This window comes from Daucus carota, chromosome 4 (assembly GCF_001625215.2).
Source record: "Daucus carota subsp. sativus chromosome 4, DH1 v3.0, whole genome shotgun sequence".
NCBI classification, from domain to species: domain Eukaryota; kingdom Viridiplantae; phylum Streptophyta; class Magnoliopsida; order Apiales; family Apiaceae; genus Daucus; species Daucus carota.
This window is the reverse complement of record NC_030384.2, coordinates 15,014,495-15,040,166: the sequence shown is the minus strand read 5'-3', so window position 1 is coordinate 15,040,166 and position 25,672 is coordinate 15,014,495. Positions and strand designations below refer to the sequence as shown.

At 38.1% G+C, this 25,672-nt stretch overlaps 1 protein-coding gene across 1 annotated transcript; it reads left to right on the top strand.

The window, feature by feature from the left end:
- The first annotated feature begins 4,504 nt into the window (after window positions 1-4,504).
- Window positions 4,505-7,123, top strand: LOC108203457 (uncharacterized). The gene is made up of 2 exons (XM_017372392.1): window positions 4,505-4,743; window positions 4,786-7,123. Exons 1-2 carry the CDS (start codon window positions 4,505-4,507, stop codon window positions 7,121-7,123), a joined length of 2,577 nt encoding a protein of 858 aa, XP_017227881.1.
- The last annotated feature ends 18,549 nt before the right edge of the window (window positions 7,124-25,672 follow it).

Below are 25,672 nucleotides of genomic sequence, written 5' to 3'. Positions count from 1 at the left end.
AGGAATCTTTGATTAGTGTCACAATATCTACTATTTATATGAACTAGCAAATCAATTAGATCACTTTTAGACATGTCAAGCAGATTTAAGCTAGAGTCAATAAATAGATGCATATTTTCTAATACTCGTGAGGGACCACTTACCTCTTGGTTCGTAGTGGAATCATCTGAAGAAGTAGATGCGTTGTCCGAAGCCATTAAGCATAGATTGACAATTTCTTCACTGGCTTCAGAGGCTTCTTCATCCTCACTTAGATCCCAACCGTTTTCAGCTACGAGAACACGTCCTTTGGCTAGCTTAGGACATTCCCTTTTGTAGTGACCCGGTTGTTTGCATTCAAAACAAACATCTTGTGTCTCTTCTTGAATAGGCTCTTTAGGCTTAGGAGATGTATAGTTGTTGTTGTTGATGTTGTTGTTGTTTGCATTGTTGTAGGAATTAGAATTTGAATTTTGAATTCCTTTGCCTTTGTTATAGCCCGAAGGAGGAAAATTACTCTTGTAGTTAGGAGTGTAGTTTTGAGAGTAATTGGGCCTTCCATTTGAGTTAAAAACTCTTTGCTGATTGTTTGATTTGAGAAAGCCTTTTCCATATCTTTGAGCTTTGCTTTGGAGCACACGACGAAGTTGTCTTGTTAATAAAGCGATTTCGCCTTCATCAAGATTTTTGAGTTCCTCGTTCAACTCTTCGTCGTTGTCATCATCATCGATTAGTATGGCCTTGAGTGCCATATTTTTCTTCTTTTCTTCCACTTTAGGAACGACCGTATCCGGAACATTGTCTTCCTCATAAGCACGAAGATTTCCGAAGAGATTGTCAATGTGATAATCATTGAGATTGTGCATCTCTTTGATTGTTGTAACTTTGACCTTCCAGCTTGGAGGTAGAGATTTAAGAACTCGCCGATTCTTTTCATTTTGCGTATAGTTCTTTCCAAGTTGGGCAAGCTCATCAACAATACGAGTGAATCTCGTTTCCATATCGATGATGTTTTCTCCTTCTTGGAGTTTGAAATTCTCATACTCCATAATCAAAGTATCCATTCGAGAATCTTTGATGTCAGTAGTTCCTTCGTATGTAACCACAAGTTTGTTCCACATTTCTTGTGCCGACTTGCAATTATTCACGCGCTTATATTCTTTTTCTGCAAGTGCACTTGTGAGAACCATTTCAGCTTTGGCAGCGATGTTCATTCTATCTTCCTCGTCATGAGTATATTCACTCACTTTCTTTTCGTAGATGACATCATCAATAATTTTGGTTGGAATGATAATGCCATCCTCTATAGCCATCCAAACTTTGACGCCTTGAGATCGAGCATAGATGCGGAATCTCGTTTTCCAAGTTGCAAAGTTGGTGCCATCAAATAGAGGTGGTCGGGAGCTAGATAGACCTTCACCGCAACCAATTGTATTTAAATACGCCATTTAGGATCACTACTTGTTGTGCCTGTATATCTGAAAATCACTTGACAAACACGTTAAGCAGCACAGCTCTGATACCAATTGTTAGGTCCTGAATAAGGCGTTGAATTAAGCTAGAAGGGGGGGTTGAATAGCTTAATGTCCAATTTAAAAATTATTATTCCCTTTTAAAAATTATTTTAATATTTTTACCGTGTTGTTTAGCAATTATATGTGCGGAAGTAGAAATCAAGTATGACACGGTTGATTTTATCCTGGTTCGCGATGGAGCAACCTCTAATAGATTCTCTCACCCCTAGTCCAGTCCCCGAGCTCCTCTCCGGACTCGAGATTTTTCACTATAAGGAAGATGTACTCCTTATAGCCGGCGGAGAAGCCTTTACAATCTAACACTTACAAATATTTATCTTGATTCGTAACTACCCGTTACAACCTCACAATAAATGTAAAACCTCTACGTGACTTATCTTAGAACGTAACTTCCCGTTACTTCTTCAAAGTCGGTGTAGAACCTTGATGTAGTCTTTGTACTCCTACGCTTTTGCCGGTCTTGGATCTTAGGTCTTAGGTCTTGGATCTTTTCTTTTCTTCACGGTGCGAAGACGACTAACTCCCCGTTAGTACGTCTAAGACTTGGGTCTTAGAACAAGAATCACCTCACTTCACTTCACCTCACTGCAAAAGTTAGAATACAATATCTACGAAAAACAAACAGTTTATAAAATAGGAGTTTTGAACTAGTATGTTACTGTACTAGTTCAGGATTTGACAATAATATTCAAGTTATGAATATTAAAGTCAAGTAAAGTATACTTTCTTTTGATCTATTCTTTTTGATCAAGTATACGATTGATTACTCCAAGAAAATTTAATTGGAGAGTAATCAAAGAAGTCTTTTTCTTTGTAAGCTTAAAAGCTTAGGACTTCACTTGTATTCTTTCCAATCAATTCTATGATCAAAGAATACTTATTTTACAAGAACTCCTTTCTGAGATATACTTGAAAATCTCGGAGAATGTAAAATATCCTCTTTAATAACTTCGTACACAATCTTTTCGAAGTTGAGGATGTAAGAAAGCTTTCACGAACAAAGTTCGGAATATTCGATATATCTCCCGAGATAAAGTTAAGTTAGTTTGGGATCGAATATGCTTTCTTTAGCTTCTTTAAAGTTTAGCCAAGTTGATAACAACGAAGATAATGTTGCTAAACTTTTTCTTTCGAAGCTTTTGTGAATAAGAGATCTTTTTGGTCGTATATTTTTCTCCCACACAACACTATGGTGATAGATGGGAGGACGACGATTCTTTTATCACAAATTTGACTCTTTGTCAAATAAATCTCTTTTAGAGATAAGTACTTTTGAACCTTTCGTTCAAATCAAACGCCTCTTTTCAAGAGGTCGAGTACTTTCACGGATATTTGTTCGTTTGTTTCCACTCTATCAAAGAGGTAGATATATCTCTTGTATATCTTGAACAAATCCGGATCTTTTGTTCTCTTTTAGAGAACCTTGTAGAAGAACTTGTAAGATGAAGAGAGTTTAAGTACAAAGTTCTAAAACAAAATGGTCGGTTAAGACACAAATAAGAAGCTAAGTAGAAACCACTTACGAGAGATGAACGGAAAAGTTCGCCGGAAAAATTCGCCGGAGGTTCGGCCGTATTTTGGCACTTGGAACTTACTTGGGCAGCCCTTACAAAGGCTTGGAAGTGGTTGAGGTTGAGCTCGGTTAGTGTAAGAAAGCTTGTAGATCAAAACCTTGAATATATGAATATATATTTGAGAGAGAGAAGGTTTTGGTGGAGAAGTATATTTGAGAGAGAATATAAATTTGTATTTCTTGATGACTTCTCAAAATCTCAGCACTTTCTTGGCTCTTAGCTTAGAAGTATTTGGTGTGTAGGAGGTGTGTATTTATAGAGAGAAGTGGGTGGAATGAATGGTTAAGATGAAAGGAAAATGAAGGGTGGAGATTGAAAAGGTGTGGATTGTGGTTTTGTTGTGTTAGTTGCCCACTTGTATAATAAGACAAACAACTTTATGGGACAATTCTCAGCTGAATTGTGTCACTAGAAGACAAACACGCTTCCCGAGAATTTGATTAATAACGTAACTTTGTATCGTTATTAAATGTGACGATTTTTCGAAACCTCCAATAAATTACACCAAAAATATGATAAATCATAGAATATTGGAAAATGGTGATCTGGAAATTTTGGTCAATTTTGGTCAATGTTGACTTGATCAAACGTCCAGTCAAAGATACCAGTCAGCCCCTAAAAATAGCGTCCGGACCAAACTACTCAGAAAATTACGAAACTTTTACTATGCACCAAAAACATTATTCAAATGATCCATCTCAAGTTTCAAGTCATTCTAGCAAGTAGAAGTATTTATTTGGATTTAAAACGATAAAAACCAGTCTCCGGGTTTGAATAAAATACAATTAGCCATTTGTGAGTTTGAGCAGAACTTTGGCTAATATTTTGACTTGAATAAACACTTTGAAATATATTTCCTTGAATATAAAATGTTTTGAATTTTGAAGGAAATATTTTGAGAGTTTAAAATAATTTATTCCGTAAAATGATAAATTGAATAATTGGGAATAAATTACTTTAAAATAAAAGACTTGCATAATAAATTTTGTCTTTTCAAATTAATGTCAGAAGAGTGTTCTAAAGAATATAATGGATGTATATTCCTTCTTCAAGCTTCTTTTAAATTTTGCTTTTGCAATTGTAAAACAAGAAGATATCATACCTTGATATTTCTCGTCCGATAAATTGCGGTGTAAAAACTTTGAGTACTCCTTAAAGAATATTGAAAATCTTTGTATAAGTAAGGAGTATCATTTATATTTATGTAATATAAATATAATGTTGGAAATTCTTTTTGAGCTAGTTTGACCATTTGACTTTTGACGGAATCAATTAAATAATGATGTCCTATTGGAGAGGATTCTAAGTGTATTTAAATTTTATGTGAGTTATACAAATACCAAAATAATCTTTTATCGAAGATGTCCTTTCAAAAGGTTAGTGAACATGATGTTCAAAGATCAAATCGGAAAAACCATGGAAGTGTACGTGGATGACATGCTGGTCAAATCCAAGAAAGCAAACGATCATGTGTCTCACTTGTCAGACATGTTCGAGATCCTAAGAAGATACATGATGAAGCTCAACCCCCAAAAGTGTGTGTTCGGAGTTGAGTCAGGAAAATTCCTCGGTTTCATGGTCAACCACAGAGGTATCGAGGCCAACCCCACGAAGATCAAAGCCTTGATGGATATGAAGTCCCCAACTAATGTCAAGTAAGTACAAAGCCTGACATGAAGGATAGCGGCTCTAAACAGATTTGTGTCCAAGTCCTCAGAAAAATATAAGGAGTTCTTCAAAGCCATCAAGGGCGCGTCCAAGGACTTTGAATGGACAGTAGAATGTGAAGACGCTTTTGTGAAATTCAAGAAACACTTGGGCGAGCCACCCCTCTTAGCCAAGCCTCACGAAGGTGAAACGCTCATACTCTACCTAGCCGTTTCAGACTATTCCATTAGCGCCGTGTTAGTAAAGGAGGATGCGGAAGGTCAATCCCCAGTCTATTATGTGAGTAAAAGGTTGTTGGACGCAGAGACTCTTTACACGAGTATGGAGAAGTTGGTGTACGCGCTGGTACATGCATCCCGAAAGCTACGACCTTACTTTCAAGCACACAAGATAGAGGTCAGAACCGCGTACCCTCTTCGACAGATCATGAACAAGCCAGAAGTCACAGGTAGAATGATGAAATGGGCGGTCGAGTTAGGACTATTCGACCTTGACTATAAACCGAGAATGGCCATCAAGGGGCAGGCCCTAGCAGACTTTATCTTGGAATTCCTAGAAGATGGTGAGAACTCTGGCCTGTTAATCAAATATGACCCTGACCTCCCGTCACAACCAGGCGCCCCCGAAGAAGGTATTCCTGAGCTATGGTGGGTATTGCACACCGACGGGGCGGTAAACAACGATGGGGCAGGTGCAGGTATAGTATTGGTGAGCCCCGAAGGACATAGGCTCTTGAATGCGATTCACTTTACCTTCCAACTATCTAACAGCGATACGGAATATGAGGCGTTGGTTAGAGGCTTGAAACTGGCTCTTGAGATGAAGGTGAGACGTCTCGTGGTAAAGCTTGACTCAATGTTGGTGGTGGAGCACATCAAAGGGGGATATCAAGCTAAGGGACCTAAGACGGCTATGTATCTTAAGTGCGTCCAGAGGTTGCTAGACCAGTTCGAGGAGGTGCAAGTGAATAGGGTACCTCGGGAATTCAACGGAGACGCTGACGCCTTAGCGAAGTTAGGATCTCAGAAAGACGCAGTCCTGTTAGGAGTGATTCGCTTGGAAATCCAGGAGACACCTAGTATCCCAGAGTTAGATGTCATGGAAGTGGAAGATGACGCTAAGGGTCCAACATGGATGACCCCGATATGGGAGTTCATCAAAGAGGGAAAATTACCCGAAGATAAAGCTGAAGCACGGAGGCTAAGATACAAAGCAGCCAGGTATGTGGAATACGATGGCAAACTATATAAGAGGGGCTTCAACCAACCATTGTTGAAATGTATAGACGGTGACGAGTGCACCTATGTGATGAGGGAGGTCGACGAAGGCATATGTGGGATTCACTCGGGAGGTAACTCGTTAGCTATGAAGATTCTAAGACATGGGTATTATTGGCGTACCTTAAGGAGCGATGCTTTCGACTTTGCCAGAGCATGTGACAAGTGCCAACGATTCGCCAACTTTACCTATAACCCAGCAACATCCCTAACCAACATGACCAGTCCTTGGCCTTTTGCCATGTGGGGGATAGACTTGATTGGGGAGCTCCCTCAAGCCAAGGGAGGCGTGAAGTATGCGGTGGTAGCCGTGGATTTCTTTACCAAGTGGGCGGAGGCCGCGCCCTTAGCCACCATCACAGCCAAAAAGATCAAAGATTTTGTTTTTAACTCTATTTTTTGCAGGTTTGGAATCCCTTACAAGCTGATTTTGGACAACGGAAAGCAATTCGACAGCAAGGAGCTCAGGGGCCTTTGCGACGACCTCGGCATTAAGAAAGACTTCGCAGCGGTGTACCACCCTCAGAGCAACGGACAGACGGAGGCGGTAAACAAAATCATAAAACACACTTTGAAGACAAAGCTGGAGGATAGCAAGGGAAATTGGCCAGAGGAGCTCCCTATGGTGCTATGGTCTTACAACACAACTCCTAGGACTATGACTAGCGAGTCGCCGTTTGTGCTAACTTATGGATGCGAGGCCATGGTTCCAATAGAGGTCGGAGCTGGATCACTCAGAAGGGATTACTTTGAGAAACTAGACAACGACGTCAACCAAAGACTCTACTTGGACATGATCGAGGAAATTAGAGCTACATCACAGCTACGACTAGCCGCTTATCAGCAAAGGACGGCAAGGTATTACAACAGCAAAGTGAAGGCTCATCCGTTCCAAGTGGGGGATCTTGTTCTCAGGAAAGTGGTACTCAACAACAAAAACCCTTTGCATGGAGTCTTTGGTGCTAATTGGGAAGGCCCTTACAGGGTAAAAGTCATACTATGGAAAGGAACCTACAGGTTGGGAGACCTAGGTGGAAAACCTGTTCCGCGCCCTTGGAACGCGGAACACCTAAAGAAATACTACCAGTAGCCAAAGGCTGCATAGACTAGCAATGACATCAATGCCATCCCTAGTCTAGGGGAGTAGTAGTGCATATATGCTCTCTCCTAGCTAAGGCTTTTGCTAGTCCTTTTATGTCCCCTTGGGGTTAACAGCTCCTTGGGACGGGTACGGTTTCGTACTCGAGCGCTTTATTTCTAGAATATTTAGGTATGGGCCAGAGGCTGTGTTATGTTCCAATCACCTTAATAAAGGCCTAGAGCCACTCTATTCTCCACAAACAGATGTGTTGAGTGTTTATTTTCAAGTAAGATGATTAAAATAGCCTCTAAGCCGCGCCCTCATATATCAACATAGGGATATAAGCCCTGAAGATATGCTAAGACAAATAAAAGGCGCGCCCCTGGTACTAACAGGAGAACCTTTACCGGGAGGACAGTAAAATTGTTATGAAATTGCCATATAAAAACATTCAAGTGGTCGCGCCCTGAATAAGACGGAGGACGTGCCCTCACGAAAACTTGTAATTATGAGTACAGTCCAAAAGAACAAATATAAAGCTATGACTTGAGAAACACCTTCTTTATAAGTTAACGCAGTACAAGGGCGCGCCCTCTGTGCAGTGTTGCAATGATCACAATTATAAGTTGTGACAGATCAAGTGGTCATATCGCACAGTTATAGCATAAATAAGCAAGATCATTGAATGGAGGTATCTATGGCAAGAGGCCGCACCCTCTTTGTACGAGCGACGCTCGGAATAAAAACACCAAGTGGTGCGACCAATCCAAAAGATATCCGTTCGTTGGGGCGCGCCCTCGAGGGCCCTTGTGCGTTAAGCATAACGTTATAATCAAGAAGTACTGATTAAAATGATTCAATGACAGTATAAACAAGAAAAGCGAATAGATTAACAACTAAAACCGGAGGGCGCGCCCCCCGGGTAAATTAAGTCAGTCAAAGCCACAATTTAGTTAAGTACAATTTGCAAGGCATCAAAAGAGGGCCCGCTCCTCAAATTGTATTAAAGTTCAAGGTAGTCAAAAGGAGAGTTTAAGAGGCTTGGTCGACAAACGCGTCCTTGGGAACCTCATCTTGAGGGCGCGCCTGCTCTTCGACCGCCTGACGAGCGGAGGCTTCCTTAGCCAAAGTCTCCTCGAGCTCAGACTTCTTGGTGGCAATGAGTTCTGGTTGCTCAAGTTTGAACTTTACCACCCACTTAGCCATTTCAGACCCGAAATGGGAAGCCCAGTTGAACTCGGGCGCGCCCGCCACAAAGGTAGCCACATAGCTGTTTACACCTTCGTCGAAGGCCGCGCCCTCGATTGTAGCCTTCTCTGCAGCTGTGAGGGAGGACTGGGTTTGTTTCAGCAAGTTGTTGGAAGCAATCAAATCTTCGTTACTCTTCTTCATGGTTTCCACCTCCTGCTGCAAAGGGTCAAGGCGTGCCTTTTCTTCCCTAAGCAATTTCTGGCAACTCTTCCACCCATCCTGTGCCTTCTTCAAGTCTTCCCTTTGGAGCTTGAAATCTTCTTTCAACTTGGAAAGGCTCTCCTCGGCCTTCTTCAGTGAGGCCGCGTCCTCCAGTCGACGCTCCTCCCTGTTATGAAGATGTACCAGGAACTCAGTCGCGCCCTTCAAGAGGAAAGAATCCTTCTCCTCCTAGGGCTTGCCCCTCCACTAATCAAGCTCCCCATCATCAACATAAGTATCGCCAATGTCAGGAAAATGGTGCGCCGACTTGCTCATTGAGGGCGCGTCCTTCCTTAGCTGCCTCTTTCTTTTCTGAGGCTGATCTTCAGTAAGAGGAGCCTCCTGAGCATTAGGAACGGCCTTGGTTAGGGCCGAGGCCGCAGCCTTTTCCTGGGGCTGCTGAGAGCCTGAGGGCGCGGCCTTATCTGATTGTTGTGTGGCAGGCAGCTTTTTGTAAAGGAAGCTGGGACGCGACATGTCTGCACAGATAAAACAAAATATGGGTTAGAATTTGTGAAAACAAGGAAAGTCGCGCCTGCGTAAGGCAGGGCGCGCCCTATGACGCTCTAAGACTAACAAGAAGCAAAATACATTACAGAGCAAACACCTTGGGAAAAGTAAATGGGCAATGCAAGGGGAGTATGAATAAGGATGCAACATGACAATAATAATAAATGCGGCAGTGAAGGAAATGGGCGCGCCCTTCAATGAAAGCGCGACAATAACTTACCTTCCTCGTTGTCACTTGAGTCACTAGACTAAGACCTCTTTCTCTTGGTACCTTTCGACTTCTCGCCGACGGGGCGCCCGTCTATGAACTTCTTCCACCCAACTTTTGTCCCTACTTCCTCGGGTAACCGTTTGACCTTTATCATATTCTCTTCCGTTACCACAGAAGGAATGTTTCTTTCCGAAGCTGGGAGATCAAACACTTTGGCTACGCGGGCTGCTTCTCCCTTGTTGATGGAGATTTTCTCGTGATACACTGAAAGGAAGATGAGAAATATAAGGGTCTAAAATTGAAATATGACGAGGGCACACCCTTAGTAGAAAAGGGAGGGCGCGTCGGTTTGTGACGAATGTTCAAAGAAGTCTACCTGGATCGGGGTTAAACTGCATCGTGACTCGCAGGGTGTTGTAAACGTAGAAGAAAGTATCCTTCCATTTCTTCATGTGGGTGTTCCTCCCCTCGGACAGACCCTTCTTATTGTGCTCGTGCTGCACGACAAGGTAAAAATAGCCTGGCTGGCTTTGGGCAAGTCTGAAAAAATAGCTCACTTCTCGCATTGAGGGCGCGCCCAGGCCCACTTTGTTGAAAAGGATGTAAAGTCCAGCTGCCAACATGTAAGAGTTAGGGGAAAGCTGTATGGGCGCGACCTCGAACCAGTTGCATCGGTCGATGTAGTTTGGGGCAAGGGCGCGGTTACACCCAACGGTACGTGCCTCAAGGTTGTAACCATCTTGGAAATTCTGATGTTTTCCCTATCAAACCTATGTGGGCGCATCCCTTCCTTGGGAACCACAGATTTACCCTACATGTGGTAATAGTCTTGCAGCCATTCGAGCTCGTCCCACGAGATGTAGGAATCTTGATCTACACAAGACATTTTTCCAGCTCTCCTTTTGATGGCCTCCACAGCTCTGGGAGACAGAGTTTCGTTATCGGAGAGGGCGTCCCAATCAATGTCTTCTTCCCATAATTAAATTTTGGGGTGCTCGCATGGTTCTGGTGAACTGTCAGGGGAAGAGATGATAAAATCCCCTCCAGGCGCGCCCTGGGAAGGTGAAGAGTCCTCTTCAGAGTTGGGAGAAGGTCTATGAGAAGGAGAGGGGTCCTCCAAAATGTTCTTTCCTTTGTCTGGTTTGGAAGGCGCGGCCTCTTTGTCACCAAACCAGGATTCCAGCTCAGAATCATAGTCCTCAGGGCGCGCCCATGAGCTAGTGGCGACAGGGGGTCTTGGAGGTGATAGACTATGAGCAGGCGAAGGTGAAGAGCTCATATCTAAAGAAAAGGTTCCGTCAGCTATTTGTGCGTTGATCTTATTTAGAAGTTCTTGGGGAACTCTCTATGGACTTCTTGGGGGAGAAGGAGGAAAAACCTCGGGAGGCGAGACTGATATGCCAATGCGGCCCAAGAACTCTCGAAATGGATGGAAGGGGGGAGACGCGCCCTCGTCTGCCAACTGAAAATAAAAATAAAAAGCCGTGAGGGCTCGCCCTTGAAAGTGAAAGGAATATTTAAAAGGAAGGAAGAAAGAAGGTGAAGGATAGATGGTGATCTAATAAGCGGGTTAAAGAGACGTGCCTTTAATGCGAAAGGCGCGCCCTTGACTAAAGTGCATAGAGGTCCCACGCGAGATCCTACGTTGTGTGGATTTAAAGAAGCGTGTGAAGAGCGTGATGAGCTAAAGGGTCGCGCCCGTTGCTAAGGGCGCGCCTTTCAGCAAATAACATTTACGGGCGAAAACATGTCAACAAACATGTAGGGTGAAGCATTTAGGATCAAACGCATATATATGCGGGTATATATATATATATATTACTCAAGAACATGGAAGAACAGTTGGGAAACTGAAAAGGCATATTGCTAGATCTAACAAATTATTCGGTGAAATCTCACATAATGGTAACGGAAATGTACCTTAAAACCTGGGGAGTTGATTCGCCGGAAAAAGATTGCCAAACGAAGCCGGAAAAAGCTCGGGTTGCCGGAAAAGCTCGGAGTCGCCGCTGGAAGAGAAAGAGTGACGGAAAATGGTGAAGAAGAGGAAATGTCAGGTATTTATAGTGAAGGGCTATTCTGCCAGCTATCCCCATAATGTAACGGCCAATCTTTTCAAATTCCACTGATGGCTAACGATGGAGGTCGCGCCGTTCGTCAAGGGTGCGCCCTCGGACGTAAGAAGGACAGTGAAGGAGAGAATTGCAAAAATTTCATATATATCTTCAATACCTATAAAATCTGAGGAGTACTTATTATGGCTGAATTTAGCATAGGGGGACGGACAAGGGCGCGCCATTCCCGGAGTAATTCCGGGGACGCGACCTTGAAGTGTGGGGTTGTTTGAAAGCACGTGAAGACAAGAGGATGAAGCCTGAGGGCGCGCCCTCCATGGTCGCGCCCACAGGTAAACTTATTATGTGTGAGAATGAGTGAGTCTTGATGACGACCCTTCCGAGGGATATGAAGACCTACCCTTCCGAGGGATATGAAGACTAGTGCCAGGCTCATCTAGAAGTTATCAGGCTCATCTGGTAGTTCTCGGGTTACGACCGGGCGTGATCTATAATCCCCAATCCTGCTATCTGCCGGGTTGTCCTCGTGCAGGGGCTTGGGGTGATCGCAATTGTAGAAGGCCCTCAGGGGTTACATGAAGGTCGATCATATGTCTGGGTCCTGTATTCTGGTGAGTTAGCCCTCATTGAGGGACTGATTTGGCTCCTCAATGGTCTTACCTCTTAGTGAGAACCTTCACTGGGGGGTATGGACGCGTCCCTACACCTCAAGGAATTGGTCATGGCTCTATCAGACGTCTCCTCCATGCTACGAAAAGTAGCGGTTAGTGTCATCTCTCGTAGTGGGGATGATGCCGTATCCGTGATGTACTTGGATTAGGAGTCTGAGGTAGTTGGCTCATGGCTTACTTCTAATTGGAGTAGGATTCTAAGTGATAAGTCACCGGCTTAAGGTTGGTCTTATCCCCAAGAGGCCTAGTCCTGATCAAACTAGGAGTCTTGGTTCAATAGAACTACGTATGGCTTGATCCCCTATATAAAGGGGTACGTAGGTACATTAAGGGGATATATCGAGAGTTGTGAGAACGAGAGCAGAAATATATTCCCTTGATCTCAGCCACCCTCAAACACCTTAAAATCACCACCCTACGGCAGGTTTCCGTCATACCACCACCACGTTACACCGTATTCCGGCAACGAACCTCACGCTTGTTGATTCACCAAATTCCTCTATCAACATATTGCAATTTTTGTTTATTAATCAATTGACTAATCCCTCCATCAAAAATTATTTGGTCTAATTTGATTAAGTTAGAAATTAAGTTTTCACGAAAATAACTTTAGTCTTTGGAACAATTCTTAAATACTAAACGAGATCGTGCACTTGCGATTTTTATAATCTTATTTTTAGCACATCAATAGCAGTTTGTGTGCTTGTATGTAGTAGATGATTCTTGAGTTCTAATGTTTGATTTGCGGAGCAATGATGTGTGGTTAGCTTTTGTGCTTGTGTGTAGTTTGATTTGTAGGTAGTTAGTTTCATATGTGGAGCAATGGTTGGATTGAATGGTAGGTGGTTGTCAAAATGCCTCAACGAAATCGTTTTTTTATATGATTTAAGATGTTGATTGAATGGAATGTCCACAGCATCCGCGTATAAAAACCGCGGACGGTCTGCGTTAATTATCAGCGGTCCCAATGCTATCCGTGGAAAAAAAGCGTGAATGGGTAGATTATTTTTTTTAATCCCAGCCGTTGAATCATCGATCCAACGGCTGGGGAAGTGTGTGTTTTGTAAACGATCCCTGACACACGCATGTCAGAGAAAATGACCCAATATTAAAATATCAAAATTAAGATATATCTGAGATCGAATTAGGACAAAAGTAAACCAAGATAGAAATTAGATTTCGGCCTTATACCTCAAAATCGAACCTAAACGCAACTTGAAATCGGAAAAATTGATTAATACCGAATATTCTCTTGAACCATGATCAAATCCAGATCCTCGGCTCACCTTTAATAGAACTCTTAAATCGAACCCGAATCAATTTCTTAAATATATTGCTCGGATGTGTGTGATCGTAGTTGAACATAGCTCGAACTTGTTTATAGAGATAGGGAGATATGTCGAGACTAGAGTATAGAGAAAGAGATAAGTAATAGAAGGGAGAAAAATAAGCATTTTGACCTGATTTCATTCTTGCTCCATCAAAATTTTCGTTTGTCGCTCTACCTGAAAATTCGGCCGCTTACCCAATTTTATTTTTACTTTTTTTGGATATATTAATTTTTGTTAAATTATAGGCATTCAAATCAATTACTTTCAAAGATAAATTTAATTTTGGGTTTATATTAAAATTTTCTTTATCAGTCGTCTATGGCAACACGACCTCATGGGTTGCGATTGGAAAGACATCTATGTAACACCACATATTTACTGAGCTATAGCAACATGCCTCAATGACTCTGGTAAAAGCAAAATCGGGGTGTTTAGATAGGGCCATAATTTCATATCTAAGGCAACATTTTTTAAGGTATCACCCATACAACAGTGTGTAAATAGGCCATCTATGGCGTAGTGACAATTGTATTTGTGCACACACTTCACATACACCCTACCAAGCTTCAAAAGATAGATCTTTAGACTAGTCGAGCGTATCTGTGATTTGTGTAACGTTGTCTTGTAGTCAACTTGATAGTTGAATTTATAGCACCCTGGAGATTAATATTAATACGATTATTACCCTGAACTAGCTGGAGTATTTATTTTGATTAAGTATGACCTAAAACGAACATTTCACAAATTAATATAAATCGAACGAATTTGGTGTTGACGTAGGTATTGACGTATTTAGTCCCCCCTCTATGTCAACTTGAGACTAATAACAATTATATTGACGAATCTTGCAAAAATTATAGTTTATTGTATTAGATGGTTTCGTAAGTAATTTTTTAGGTGTTGTTACAACCGGTTTTCTGCTTGACATGCCAATTGAAGCTATCTATATGGAGAAGAATGCGAGGGATGTGCCCCCGATTCACCTATGGCATGAGTATAAATCAGCTGGTCTTTTTTGAATAAAGAGAGAATTACAAGTGCTCTTGAATGTGTTCAAGTAATGAATGAATATGCACTCAAACCTCACTATCCTATACTCGAATTGTCTCAGTCATCTTCGGTCATGGTCGAAGCAGGCGGAAATGGGTGAACCGCTACAAAAAATCAGTCCAGTGGACGTTGAATCGAAAAAGGATCAATCAAGGCTTAGCTTCGAGCTTCCTGGGCACAAATATGAACCATATTTGGTGGGGCTCGACTCAACCGGCCCAAGACAGGACACAGTTATACGGGGCTTCTTCATGTCCTTGGGTTTCGGTCGGGTTAACTCGATCGGAGACCAATATCAAACCCTTCTTCGGGACCACTCCTGAACTGGTTGGTTCAGCTTTTTCAGAAAGAATTCAAACTGACCCGGACTTCTCAAAATAACAGCTCTTTGCCAGTTGGCTCCGACATTTATGCATAAAAAGACGCGTCAAATCACAACTATGAATCTCGAGGGGTTCTTCAATCTTGGTCGTCCATCAGGTAACTCCCATCCAAACACTATTTTCATATTATTTAGGAAGCCTCTGGAGTCCTTGTGAAGGTAGAACTTTGAACCTCATAATCTTTAATGTAGCCGGGCTCTAGTCTTCATCAATTCTTATTATTGTCTTTAAATCAGTGGTAGATATATGTTAGTATACATGTAGAATCGTATTTCTAAATATCAGGAAGCTGTTTTATTCTCCTAATAAAACTCCGCCGACATCTTCTTTACATTATATAAACCTATTCGCTACGAACCTCGTTTCTTTTAGAAGAAGTTGTGAACCTCCAAATTGATTATATGGAGCTCCATATATAAATAACCTCCTTTATTCATCCCATAAGCTATTGATGTGTTATCTTCATGATCAAACCTAAATAGGTTCCCTGGCTATCAAAAACCTCCCTGTAATTACACAGAAGTTATATACCTCTGAGCTGCCTTCACAAAGCTCCACCAATATTTTTAATTGAAGGTCGAATTTGACCGAGTTCAATTTGGAATGAAAATCTGATGTAAAAAGCTTTTAATTTGTTCGGGATTAGCTGGAAAGGTGGAAGCACGTCCTAAGCAAAGCCCCCAAAAAATCCAGACGCACTTATGGCATGTTTGAATGATGTGAAAGTGGGGTAATGATACAAGTATGAAAAGTAGAGAAATTCAAAGGAAAGCATGAGATTATCATGACTTTGTGGAGTTCTGCTTACAACATTCCCTGCCTTGATTAAATACAGCCTTTAGCTGCCACATCCCATCATTCATTTTCTTGCACCATACCACTTTCCTTCCCAGTTACTGTACACCGGTACTGCTGTTTCTTTTCTTTTCTCGCTAATGTAAAGTTATACACAGTACTATTTTAATTGTGCTACGCTCTCTTTGTTTTAAAATACTTGTCCACCTAAAAAAATAAATTTTAAGATAAGTAAAAATTTTGATAAAAAAAATTATATTAAATCACTAATTTAATAAATTATGTGGAATATGGTTGATATTGAAAATATAAATTAGAAATATATGAGATAAAGTTAGGGACCGTTTATGTGAGATTAAATAAGGGATTCTTACTTAAAGTAACAAAGTGAAAGAGAAGTTTGAATCAAATTAAGATTTATAAGTGATCAAAGTGTTTGGGAAAAAGTAGAAGTCATGAATTAAAAAGTCAATGGGACCGTTTGGCCAAACTTAAAAAAAGTGATTCCATGCTTAAAGTAAAGAAGTGGAGTAAAAGTGAGAAGTAAATAAGTTAATAAAGTGTTTGGAAAAGAAGCAGAAGGTGTGAGAGGGAAGCTAGCATTCTCAGCTTCTTAAAAGTGCTTCTAATTTTTTATACAAACAGGTGAAGAAAAGCAGAAGCCAGAAGCAGAAATTGCTTCCGGTTCCCAAACAGCTTTTAACTTCTTATAAGTACTTCTTGATTTTATACAAATAAGTGCTTCTAATTTTTAAACCCAGAAGCCGGGTTTTTAAACCCGGCCAAACCCCTCTTTAATTTTGTAAATATAAATTTATATTAAAAGTTAGAAATGGACAAGTATATTAAAATAAAAAAATTTCTTAAAAGTTGACATTTATTATGAAACGGAGGGAGTAACTTATTACTTATAATTGAAAAAAAAATTGTGACAGAGTAAGGAAAACCAGATCGAGGAGTATTTATTTAGAAGACGTTTGTGAGAATCCAGAATGAAAATGGAAATGTGAGTTATAGGAATGAAGGGTACTCCCTCTGTTTTTTAATATATGACGTTTGACTTTTTGGCACACACTTTTAAGTGCTTTGACCAGGTGGTTAAAAGTATTATTTTTGAAATTTTTCTTTTCTGAATAAAAATATATAATCAAAATTTTAATTCACAAAAAAAATCAATCAAAAATAATAACTTTTACTAGCCGGTCAACCCACCTAAAGATACGTGCCGAAGTCAAAAGTGACATATAAAAAAAAACAGAGGGAGTACAAAATGAGTATCTCAAGAGTCGTATAATTTCCTCATTTAATGTAAATGAGAATGAGGTTTCATTTCATATCACACAAAATAGATAATTCAAATCGTGACAAGTGACTTTGACGTTTTCATTTAATGGACTGATTAATCATGAACCAAACACTTGTCGTCCACTTACCTAGTTATCCCTGATGATCCGTCTTTATCACATTTTATCTCGTTTTATTTTTCATACGCTTATGATATTAACCTTTGTTTGTACTGTCTTCTAATATTTTTATACTTTGCATAATTGTTAATAACTGAAACTACTTCTAGGGTTTGCAGTTTTGAGAGTCGACTCCAAATTCTAGCCGCCACTTCTTCGCTCTTCATCCTTCATCCCCTACTGATTAATCATCTTCGTTCTTCCATCTTCTCTCATATTTATTAGTTTTATCAATAAAATCAAGATCTAATCCTTTTGGATGAGTTCTTGTTGAGTACCTTATCATCAAGGTCGTGCCCATCTTTTTGGGATGTTTGTGTCTGTTTTGATGTTTCTGTGTGTTTTTTTATGGGTCTCGGTAACGTTCTAAGAAGGAGTTACATGATATTTTGGGTAATCTGTAAGGCTTGTATCAAATATGGCACGGTGGTGAATATCGTAAGAGCTCACCTTTCACGATATAAAACTGTTCATCTTTTAGGGTCATTTGTTGATCCAATATCGGTTGATGTAACTGATAATTCTGAACATTGGGCTACAGATGCTGCTGCTTATGTGAAGGTCAATTACGATGCTACTATGTTCACAACTGATGTAGAATTGTTCGAGATTTGATTGTAATACTTTTTAGTTTAAAGAATTTAAATATTCTATTTGTTAAGCGATCTGAAAACAAAGCGGCTATAAGTTTAGTTCGTTTTTTGTTTTTTAATCAGGTTGTAATTGACAGTTCGAAGGTTTGTCTCGGCTGGATTTCAGTTAGTTATTAAATTCTTCGCTTTTCGTCAAAAAATTCTAAAATATTTCAAATTTTCAAATTAATATATATTATTTTAAGTTTATTATTTGAATAACCCATATTTGCATAAACATATGTATTTGTATATTATAATTAATTAAAATGAAGTGTGTTATCTTCTTATTTAAGTAATTCACCTTTTAATTTTTATTATCTTTTTTTTAATTATTTGTCACTTATTTTAACTGTATAATATTTTGAAGTATATTAATAACTTTACTAAATTAGACTCTTATATATATAACTAGCATAAAAACCCGTGCGAGGCACGGGCTCTAGTTTGTGTTTGTATTTTAAATAATATCCATGTGTTTTCGTACTGTTTCGAATGTAACTGTTACGTTTTATTCTTTGACAAAATATGTAAACACGAAAATGAAATATTTGAAACCTAATAACATTAATGGTAAGAATAAGTACTATATTTTTAAAAAATTTATAGATCAAAAACTCTATTTGAACTGATTTTTTTTATATTCAAATTCGTTAGGATATAGAGGCCACTACCATATTATTTATATATTTAAAATCATATTCGAAATTAATATTGAAACTTTTAGATTTTAAATATATTATACCTCATTAAAAGTATATGTAATATATTGTTGAAAATTATTAAATTATTTCATCTAATATAACATAATTTTGATGATAACTTTTTCTTAATATGTGAATTACGATATCCTAAATCATGATTAGATGAAGATGTGTGATCCGCGTTGTTTTAAATTTATTTCTTCTTATTGATCATACGTTTGCGTAATAGCTAAGTGATACATGATGGGGCGGATTTTAACATATGTTTCACACACATTGTACAAATAGGAATTGAAACATATGTTGTATGTAGAAAGAGTCATACCTTGTTTTATTATAAAAGTATCAATTGAACTACTAAGCTTATAATTGTACCCCAAAAATATTCTGACACCTTTGATGTGGCTTACCCTGTTAATTTTCATATCAATTATATAGTACTTCAATGTCTTAGATCTCAAAATGATTTTACTTTTTGATTTTAAATATATTATGCCTCATTAATAGTATCTGTGATTTATTGTTGAAAATTATTAGATTATTTCATCTAATATAACATGATTTTGATGAAAACTTATTCTTGATATGTGAATTATGATATCCTAAATCATGATTAGATGATGATGTGTGGTCCACGTTGTTTTAAATTTATTTCTTATTTTTTGAGCGTAGGTTTGCTTAATAGTTAAGTGATACATGATAGGCATCATCAAACACATTTTTTTTCGGCATATGTTGCGCACACTTTGTATAAATAGAAATTATAACATATATTGTATGTAAAAAGACACATACCTTATTTTATTATAAAAACATCAATTGAACTACTAACTTTATAATTGCACACAAAATTTTTTGACACCTTTGATGTGGCTTACCCTTTAATTTTCAGATCAATTATACAGTACTTTAATTTCTTAGATCTCAAAATGATTTTTTGGAATTTCAAATAGCAAAAAGAGAGTAGATATGAGTTAGGAACCATGAAGTTTATAATAACATGAAATACTTAGTTTAATTAGTTGTGTAATCACTTTTTTAGCTTTGTGCAAACGCACATTTTTAAATATTTTGGTACTTGTATTTTTTAGGGTGAGCAATGTAGCATATTATGTTCAATGTTAATGTTAGGTCCAAAGTATCGTAGAAGGGGGGGTTGAATACGATACTCACTACAATTTAAAATTCTTTCGAATCTTGCGGATAAACAAATTGCAGTTCTGTAATGGGTTTCGTGTTCCGGATATTTATTGGGTCGGTTTCTGAGGATATGAAAATATTAAACCAACACACAATATTTTCCAAGGTATATTTGTATATTGATAAATACCTCGAAGGGTGCTACAAATCCAAACCCGAAGGTTGGCTACAATGACCACTCCTCTAAATATTACAAGCCCTATCCACTACAAATATTTATGGTACAAAACTAGTCTAGGGTGTGTATATATTTAAGAGAGTTTGTGCATAGCACTTGGCCATCCATCCCGAAGGATGATGTAAATTGTGAGAACCACAATCACATATTTATAGGCTTTCATAAACTAACCATGGTTAACGAGTTCGTCCTGGACGACTTGAGTTCGTTCGGGACGGATTCGATTTATGAAAATAAATCTAACTCCAAGGAAAAGCCCCAAGTTGCGCCAGGAGATGTGTGGTCAAAGTTGGCGCCACCCAGTCAAACCTTGCGCCCAATGCATCAACACAGTGTAGGGACTTAGACAAATTTATACATATTCAAAGTTGCGCCCAAGTGTTGGTAGAGTCAGAGGCGCAACAATTGACCAGGGATGGTCAAATGTTGCGCTTTGACTTCGTCAAGTGCCACTGTGTCCCCAGAGGATTTAACTTAGAATAAATTCTAAGTATCAAAGTTGCGCTGTTGACCAGGAGTCAAACCTTGCGCATAATTTGAAGTTGCGCCAGTTGATCCCTTGAGAGTGTATGCACTTAGAAATATTTCCATTCTTGGACTTGCGCTATACAGTGAGCAAGTCTCCTGTTGTCTCTCATTTGACTGAGACAAAGGAGACTTTGACTTCTCCTTGGTCAAACATTGCGCTTCATCAAAGTTGCGCTTCCATATACAACATGCATGGCTGTTATCACTCCTGGTTAGGTTTTAACCAACTTGGATGTCTCTCTGTTGCCTTAGAATATTCACATAACATGAAACTTGCGCCATCAATCTTCTCCACTGTAGAGAATTAAATGGCGCCATCCAGTAGCCTCCTGTGTCTATGTTGAGTGAAACCCTAGATGCACATGCAAACCCTAGGTTGCCCTAGACACCTGACATCATCACATGCATGCATAATATATATAATATAATATATTATGTTGTTATTATATTAATAAATAAAAATATATATAAATATACACACACATATATATATTTTATTTATATGAACATATAATAATATATGTATATATATTTAAATATATTCTCATATATTTAAATATATATAATGTATAATTATATGTAAATACAAATGTAAATATATATATATAAATATATATAGAGATATATAGTTATTTATAAATATAAATATAAACATAAATATATATAAAGAAAAGTATATATAAATATATACATATATATAATATTTATATAAACATATAGTAACATATATACACATATATTTAAATATATTCTCATATATTTAAATATATATAATATACATATAACTATGTGTAAATATAAATATAAATATATATATAAAGATATATATAACTCTCTCTAAATATACATATATTTATGCACATAATATAATATATATATACACTTAATTATATAATTGCTTATGTAAAATATAAATACATATACTATATACATATATATTTATTTAAATATACATACATATAAATATACATATACATATGTTAAAAAAAAACATATATACATATATATTATATATATTATATTTAATTAAATATACATATATACACATATATAAATATATTTGTACATATACAAATATATAAGTGCACACATATAAAAGATAGGTCACTTCCCCATATGGATTTCTGTGCAGAGGCTAGGCACTTGACTTGGCTTAGCTGTGGAACAAATGACTTGATATAACTGGATCAATTCTTCGATCGATAAATACTTTGCAAAACTCCGTACGTGCTGACGCTTAGTGCACTGGTCTGGTTCACAAGCGACAAACACTGAAGTTAAACATTGTACCGTCTTTGTCAGCAAACATTGATCAGTCGGTTCCGGGTTAGTTTATGCTTCAGTTTGTTGATTATAAATAACCAACCAAGATATATAAAAATATCTTGCTTCAGGGGTTGCACTGAAATCTTTCGAGTACTTGGACAACATCTTCATTGCTTCCACAATCTTGAATACTTCAATCTTTATTCTTCACTGAGGCATGAACATATTAATGAACTTCTTCCAGTGAACTTATTCCTTCAAGACTGTAGATGGCTTCTTCAACCTTTGTCTTCGTATCTTCCGATTCCGGTGCAGGCGTAGTGTTATTTACTTGTCCTGTATTATTGTTGAGTTATCATCCCTATGTAACAGATAGGGTTGTCTTTACATTTAGACTTACAATCTCCCCCTATTTGTTTGTTAATCATAACAAGCAAATCCTCTGGAGGATAACTCAACTAACACTAGAAAAAGTAAAGTCCTGGACTAGTAAATAATGCTACAAAGTTTCTGGATCATATAATACATTTCCAGATTTCATGAATAGAAATAACAGATGTGCATATCACCTTTATTTCTCTGGTTCTTGCTTACCTGCCAGATAATCCTCATAGTCTGTCTTGAAGAGAATTCAAAACATTCCATTATGCAAAGAACAATCAGCAGCTTCATTGAATTCTTCAGTGGTAATGAATAAGTTCCTGTCTACCACCTACTGAAGAATAAATGTATCACCTTATACTTCTCCTCCCGTTACCTTGATCAGGTTCCCCTTAGTGATAAGTAGCTATCTTCATTAGATGAAAGATCATCCTCCTCCTTAGATGAAAGAAAAATCTCCCCCTCAGTAGTACACAGCTAAAGAGTAGTTTAATCCCCCTTAGTTGTAGACAACAGAAGAAAGCTAACTTACTTTTTCTTCCCCCTTTCATAAATTCTCCCCCTAAATATATTCTCCCCCTTAGTTGTGGAATCCTCCAAGGATATGTGGTATCAAATAGGTCAAGGAATGTGTACAATACTTCCTGTACCAAAAGATAATCTCCCCATAGAGAACTAAACAACGCTAAAGCTGGGGTCGAAGAAAGAGTTCAGAAGAAGGGTTTACTTTGATTGGGTTGGTCCCTATGCTGAAAGAATAGGTTCCAAACGGAAAAGTAATGAGTAAAAACTAACATTCCAGTAACAACATCCACTTTGTCTTTAGGTATAAATTTGGTAATTAGTGGGTGTCTCACTAAAATGTTCTGCAGGTGTATCACTCAACACTCAATTTTCTCTCGGTTTTTGGGTAAGGGTGTCACTCACGAGTTCTGTAAGTGTATCCCTCCACACAAATACTGAGCTTCCAAAATGCTGAGTACCTGCAAGAAAATCACCTTAGCCACCCTTAAAGGGGGTCACCGGTGGTGCAATGGGAGTTCGTAATTCCCAGTCCCTGCAGACTCATCAGATAAATCCGAATCATGGTCCACAAGTTGCCAACCACTAAGTGGCTTATCCAATTAAGGATCCAGAGTTGTTTGCTCTGGGAGGTTAGACAAAGGCTTAATTGTGGCAAAGGCCTAAGTCCTCCTCAATGTCTGTGAAGACACTTGATTCAAGAGAATCATCAACCATAAGTTCACAACGTGAAATGGAATGAACCGTAGTTGCTTCCGTCAATTCTTTCAACAACTTGTGAGCTTTCAATACCAATTATTATTATATGTACCTCACAAGTGTTTCACTCTTCTCAATTTCCTATGTGTTTGCACTCACTCATGCTCACATATTTCTCATTCTGATATCTCACTGGTCCTTCTCAGAATCTCACCAAGTGTTTAACTCTCAGTGTTTGGCTCACAGTGTTTCTCTCAGCACTCAAAGTATGGTCTTCTGTACCTGCATGAGAAAATCACCATAGCCCCTTCAAGAGAGGTCACTGGCGGTGCAATGGGGTTTCGTAAATCCCCGATCCTCAACTGACTCATCAATAAATTGACTCATAGTCAGAGAGTTGCCGATCTCCTATAAATAGGAAATCCATTCCGATTGGATCCAGATCTGTTCTTATCTGGGGAGGGAGACGAGAATCCTGAAGATTTGGCAATTGAGATCCTCGTTTCCTCCTTACACCTGTAAAGGCATCAACCATCTTATCCACCGTAAAATGGTAAATGAAGAAGTTGCTTCTGGAACAAAACCTTTAACCTTACTGTGCACTCTCTTGTATTGTGTCCATAAGATTTTTTGTTTAGGCTCTTCATCAGAGTGATTACTGATGATGTGCTTGACTTAATACAAGATGCTCTGGCTGACGAGCGAATTTCAATGGACTCATCCTGTTGAGAGAATGATTCCAGAGACTGTTTTATTGCCTTTTCAGCTCTATATTCTTTTGGGAGAATACAGATGAGCAACAGTTACCTCAAGTTTGAAAACACCTTTTCTCCTTGAGAGGTAGAGCTGTGGGTACACTATCCCTCACATCCTTATTTGCTGCAACGAGTACAGTTTCTCCCTCATTGACTTTTTGTTTGAAAAGTTCCTTATTACTCCAGGGGGAAAGTTGGGATGTGTTCTGAATTTGGTTTTATAGTCTGGGATAAAGATTGTTGGTTTTCAACCTTATGACTATCTAGGAAAGCCAAGAGGCTGAAAAAGTTCCGAAGAACAGAAAGAGATATAAATGCATTTTTGCAGATATATGATTTTGAATGAAAGCAATTGCATTTAATCTTTTGAGAAAAATGAATCAGTTGTGACTGTAAAATGATTTTCATAAAGAATGACAATCACAACCGATGAAAGAATCAAGGTTTTCCATTAAAAACTGGTTTGAGTACAGGATTCTGAATCTATGCATAAAAGGTTTAAATGAACTTGTCTTTGAAAAAGACACAGACTCTTGTTTCTCACTACAATTTAAAAAGGAAACAAGAAAATTTATGCGCTACAGTTTATAAAGCACTCACCACAATAATTAGTGAAAAGGCCTCATACTAGCACATCGTCAAAACAGACGCTGCAAGTGACAAAGATCACCAAGTACACAAATACAAGATAATCAATGTCTCGTCCTATGACGCTACATGTATTGATGTAAAGTATTCTAAGAAATATTTATGAAATAGAGTAGTGAATACCAATTGTTGAAATCAATTGATAAGAAAATTTCTTTGAAGAAACTCACCACTCCAGAACATAAATATGAGACAGAATAAAGATTATGTTGTCTCCCTTGTACTCAGAATATTAAACACCTAAAATATATTAGCACCAGTGGTTTTAAGAAATATGCAACAATATTTCACCAGTGCCAATACATCACAATCAATTCACAAATAAAACATCAATAAAGCATCAAAAATAGATACCAATTAAATATTTCAAAAATGAATTAATCATGCTTCTATTATTCTATCAAAGTCAATCATGAAACAAATAGGCATATAATTGTCATGGATCACAATTTAACTAAGATAAAATAATAATTACTTATGCAATATCATATAATTATCAGATCAACATATAACAACTAAAATCATGACAATCATACAAAGATATTCGCAAGCCCGAGGAAAGTTGAAGAAAAGTTCACGAGTCTTATACAGATAATCATTAAACACAAGTGAACTCACACAACTCCTCGCAGAAAATATTAACACTTAATATTAGTGATCTACATATAAGCATGCAAAAATATCACTAACATTAAAAGTATCACAACTATATGCAGTTAGACATGAAATAAAATATCAATTATTAAATCATCAAATATCCAACACAAAAAGTTATGCTTCAAGTATATACACTAATATAAATGGATTCAGCCTAGTGAGAATCTAAGTAACTCCACAAATACTAGTATATCATGACTAAATTCTAACTAGATTCTAACCACATACCAATTACTGATACAAGTCACAAGTCTAGAAACAAATAAGTCATGCTTCAGATTTTATACCTATAAAAATGAATTCAACCTAGAAAATAATCCTAAGTATGTTCACAAATACAGATATATCACGACTAGATTATGACAAAGTTTCTCTACTAGATACCAATTGTTAAAGAGGTATAGATCAAGAAAAATAACATAATTAAGTCATGCTTCATGTCATCTC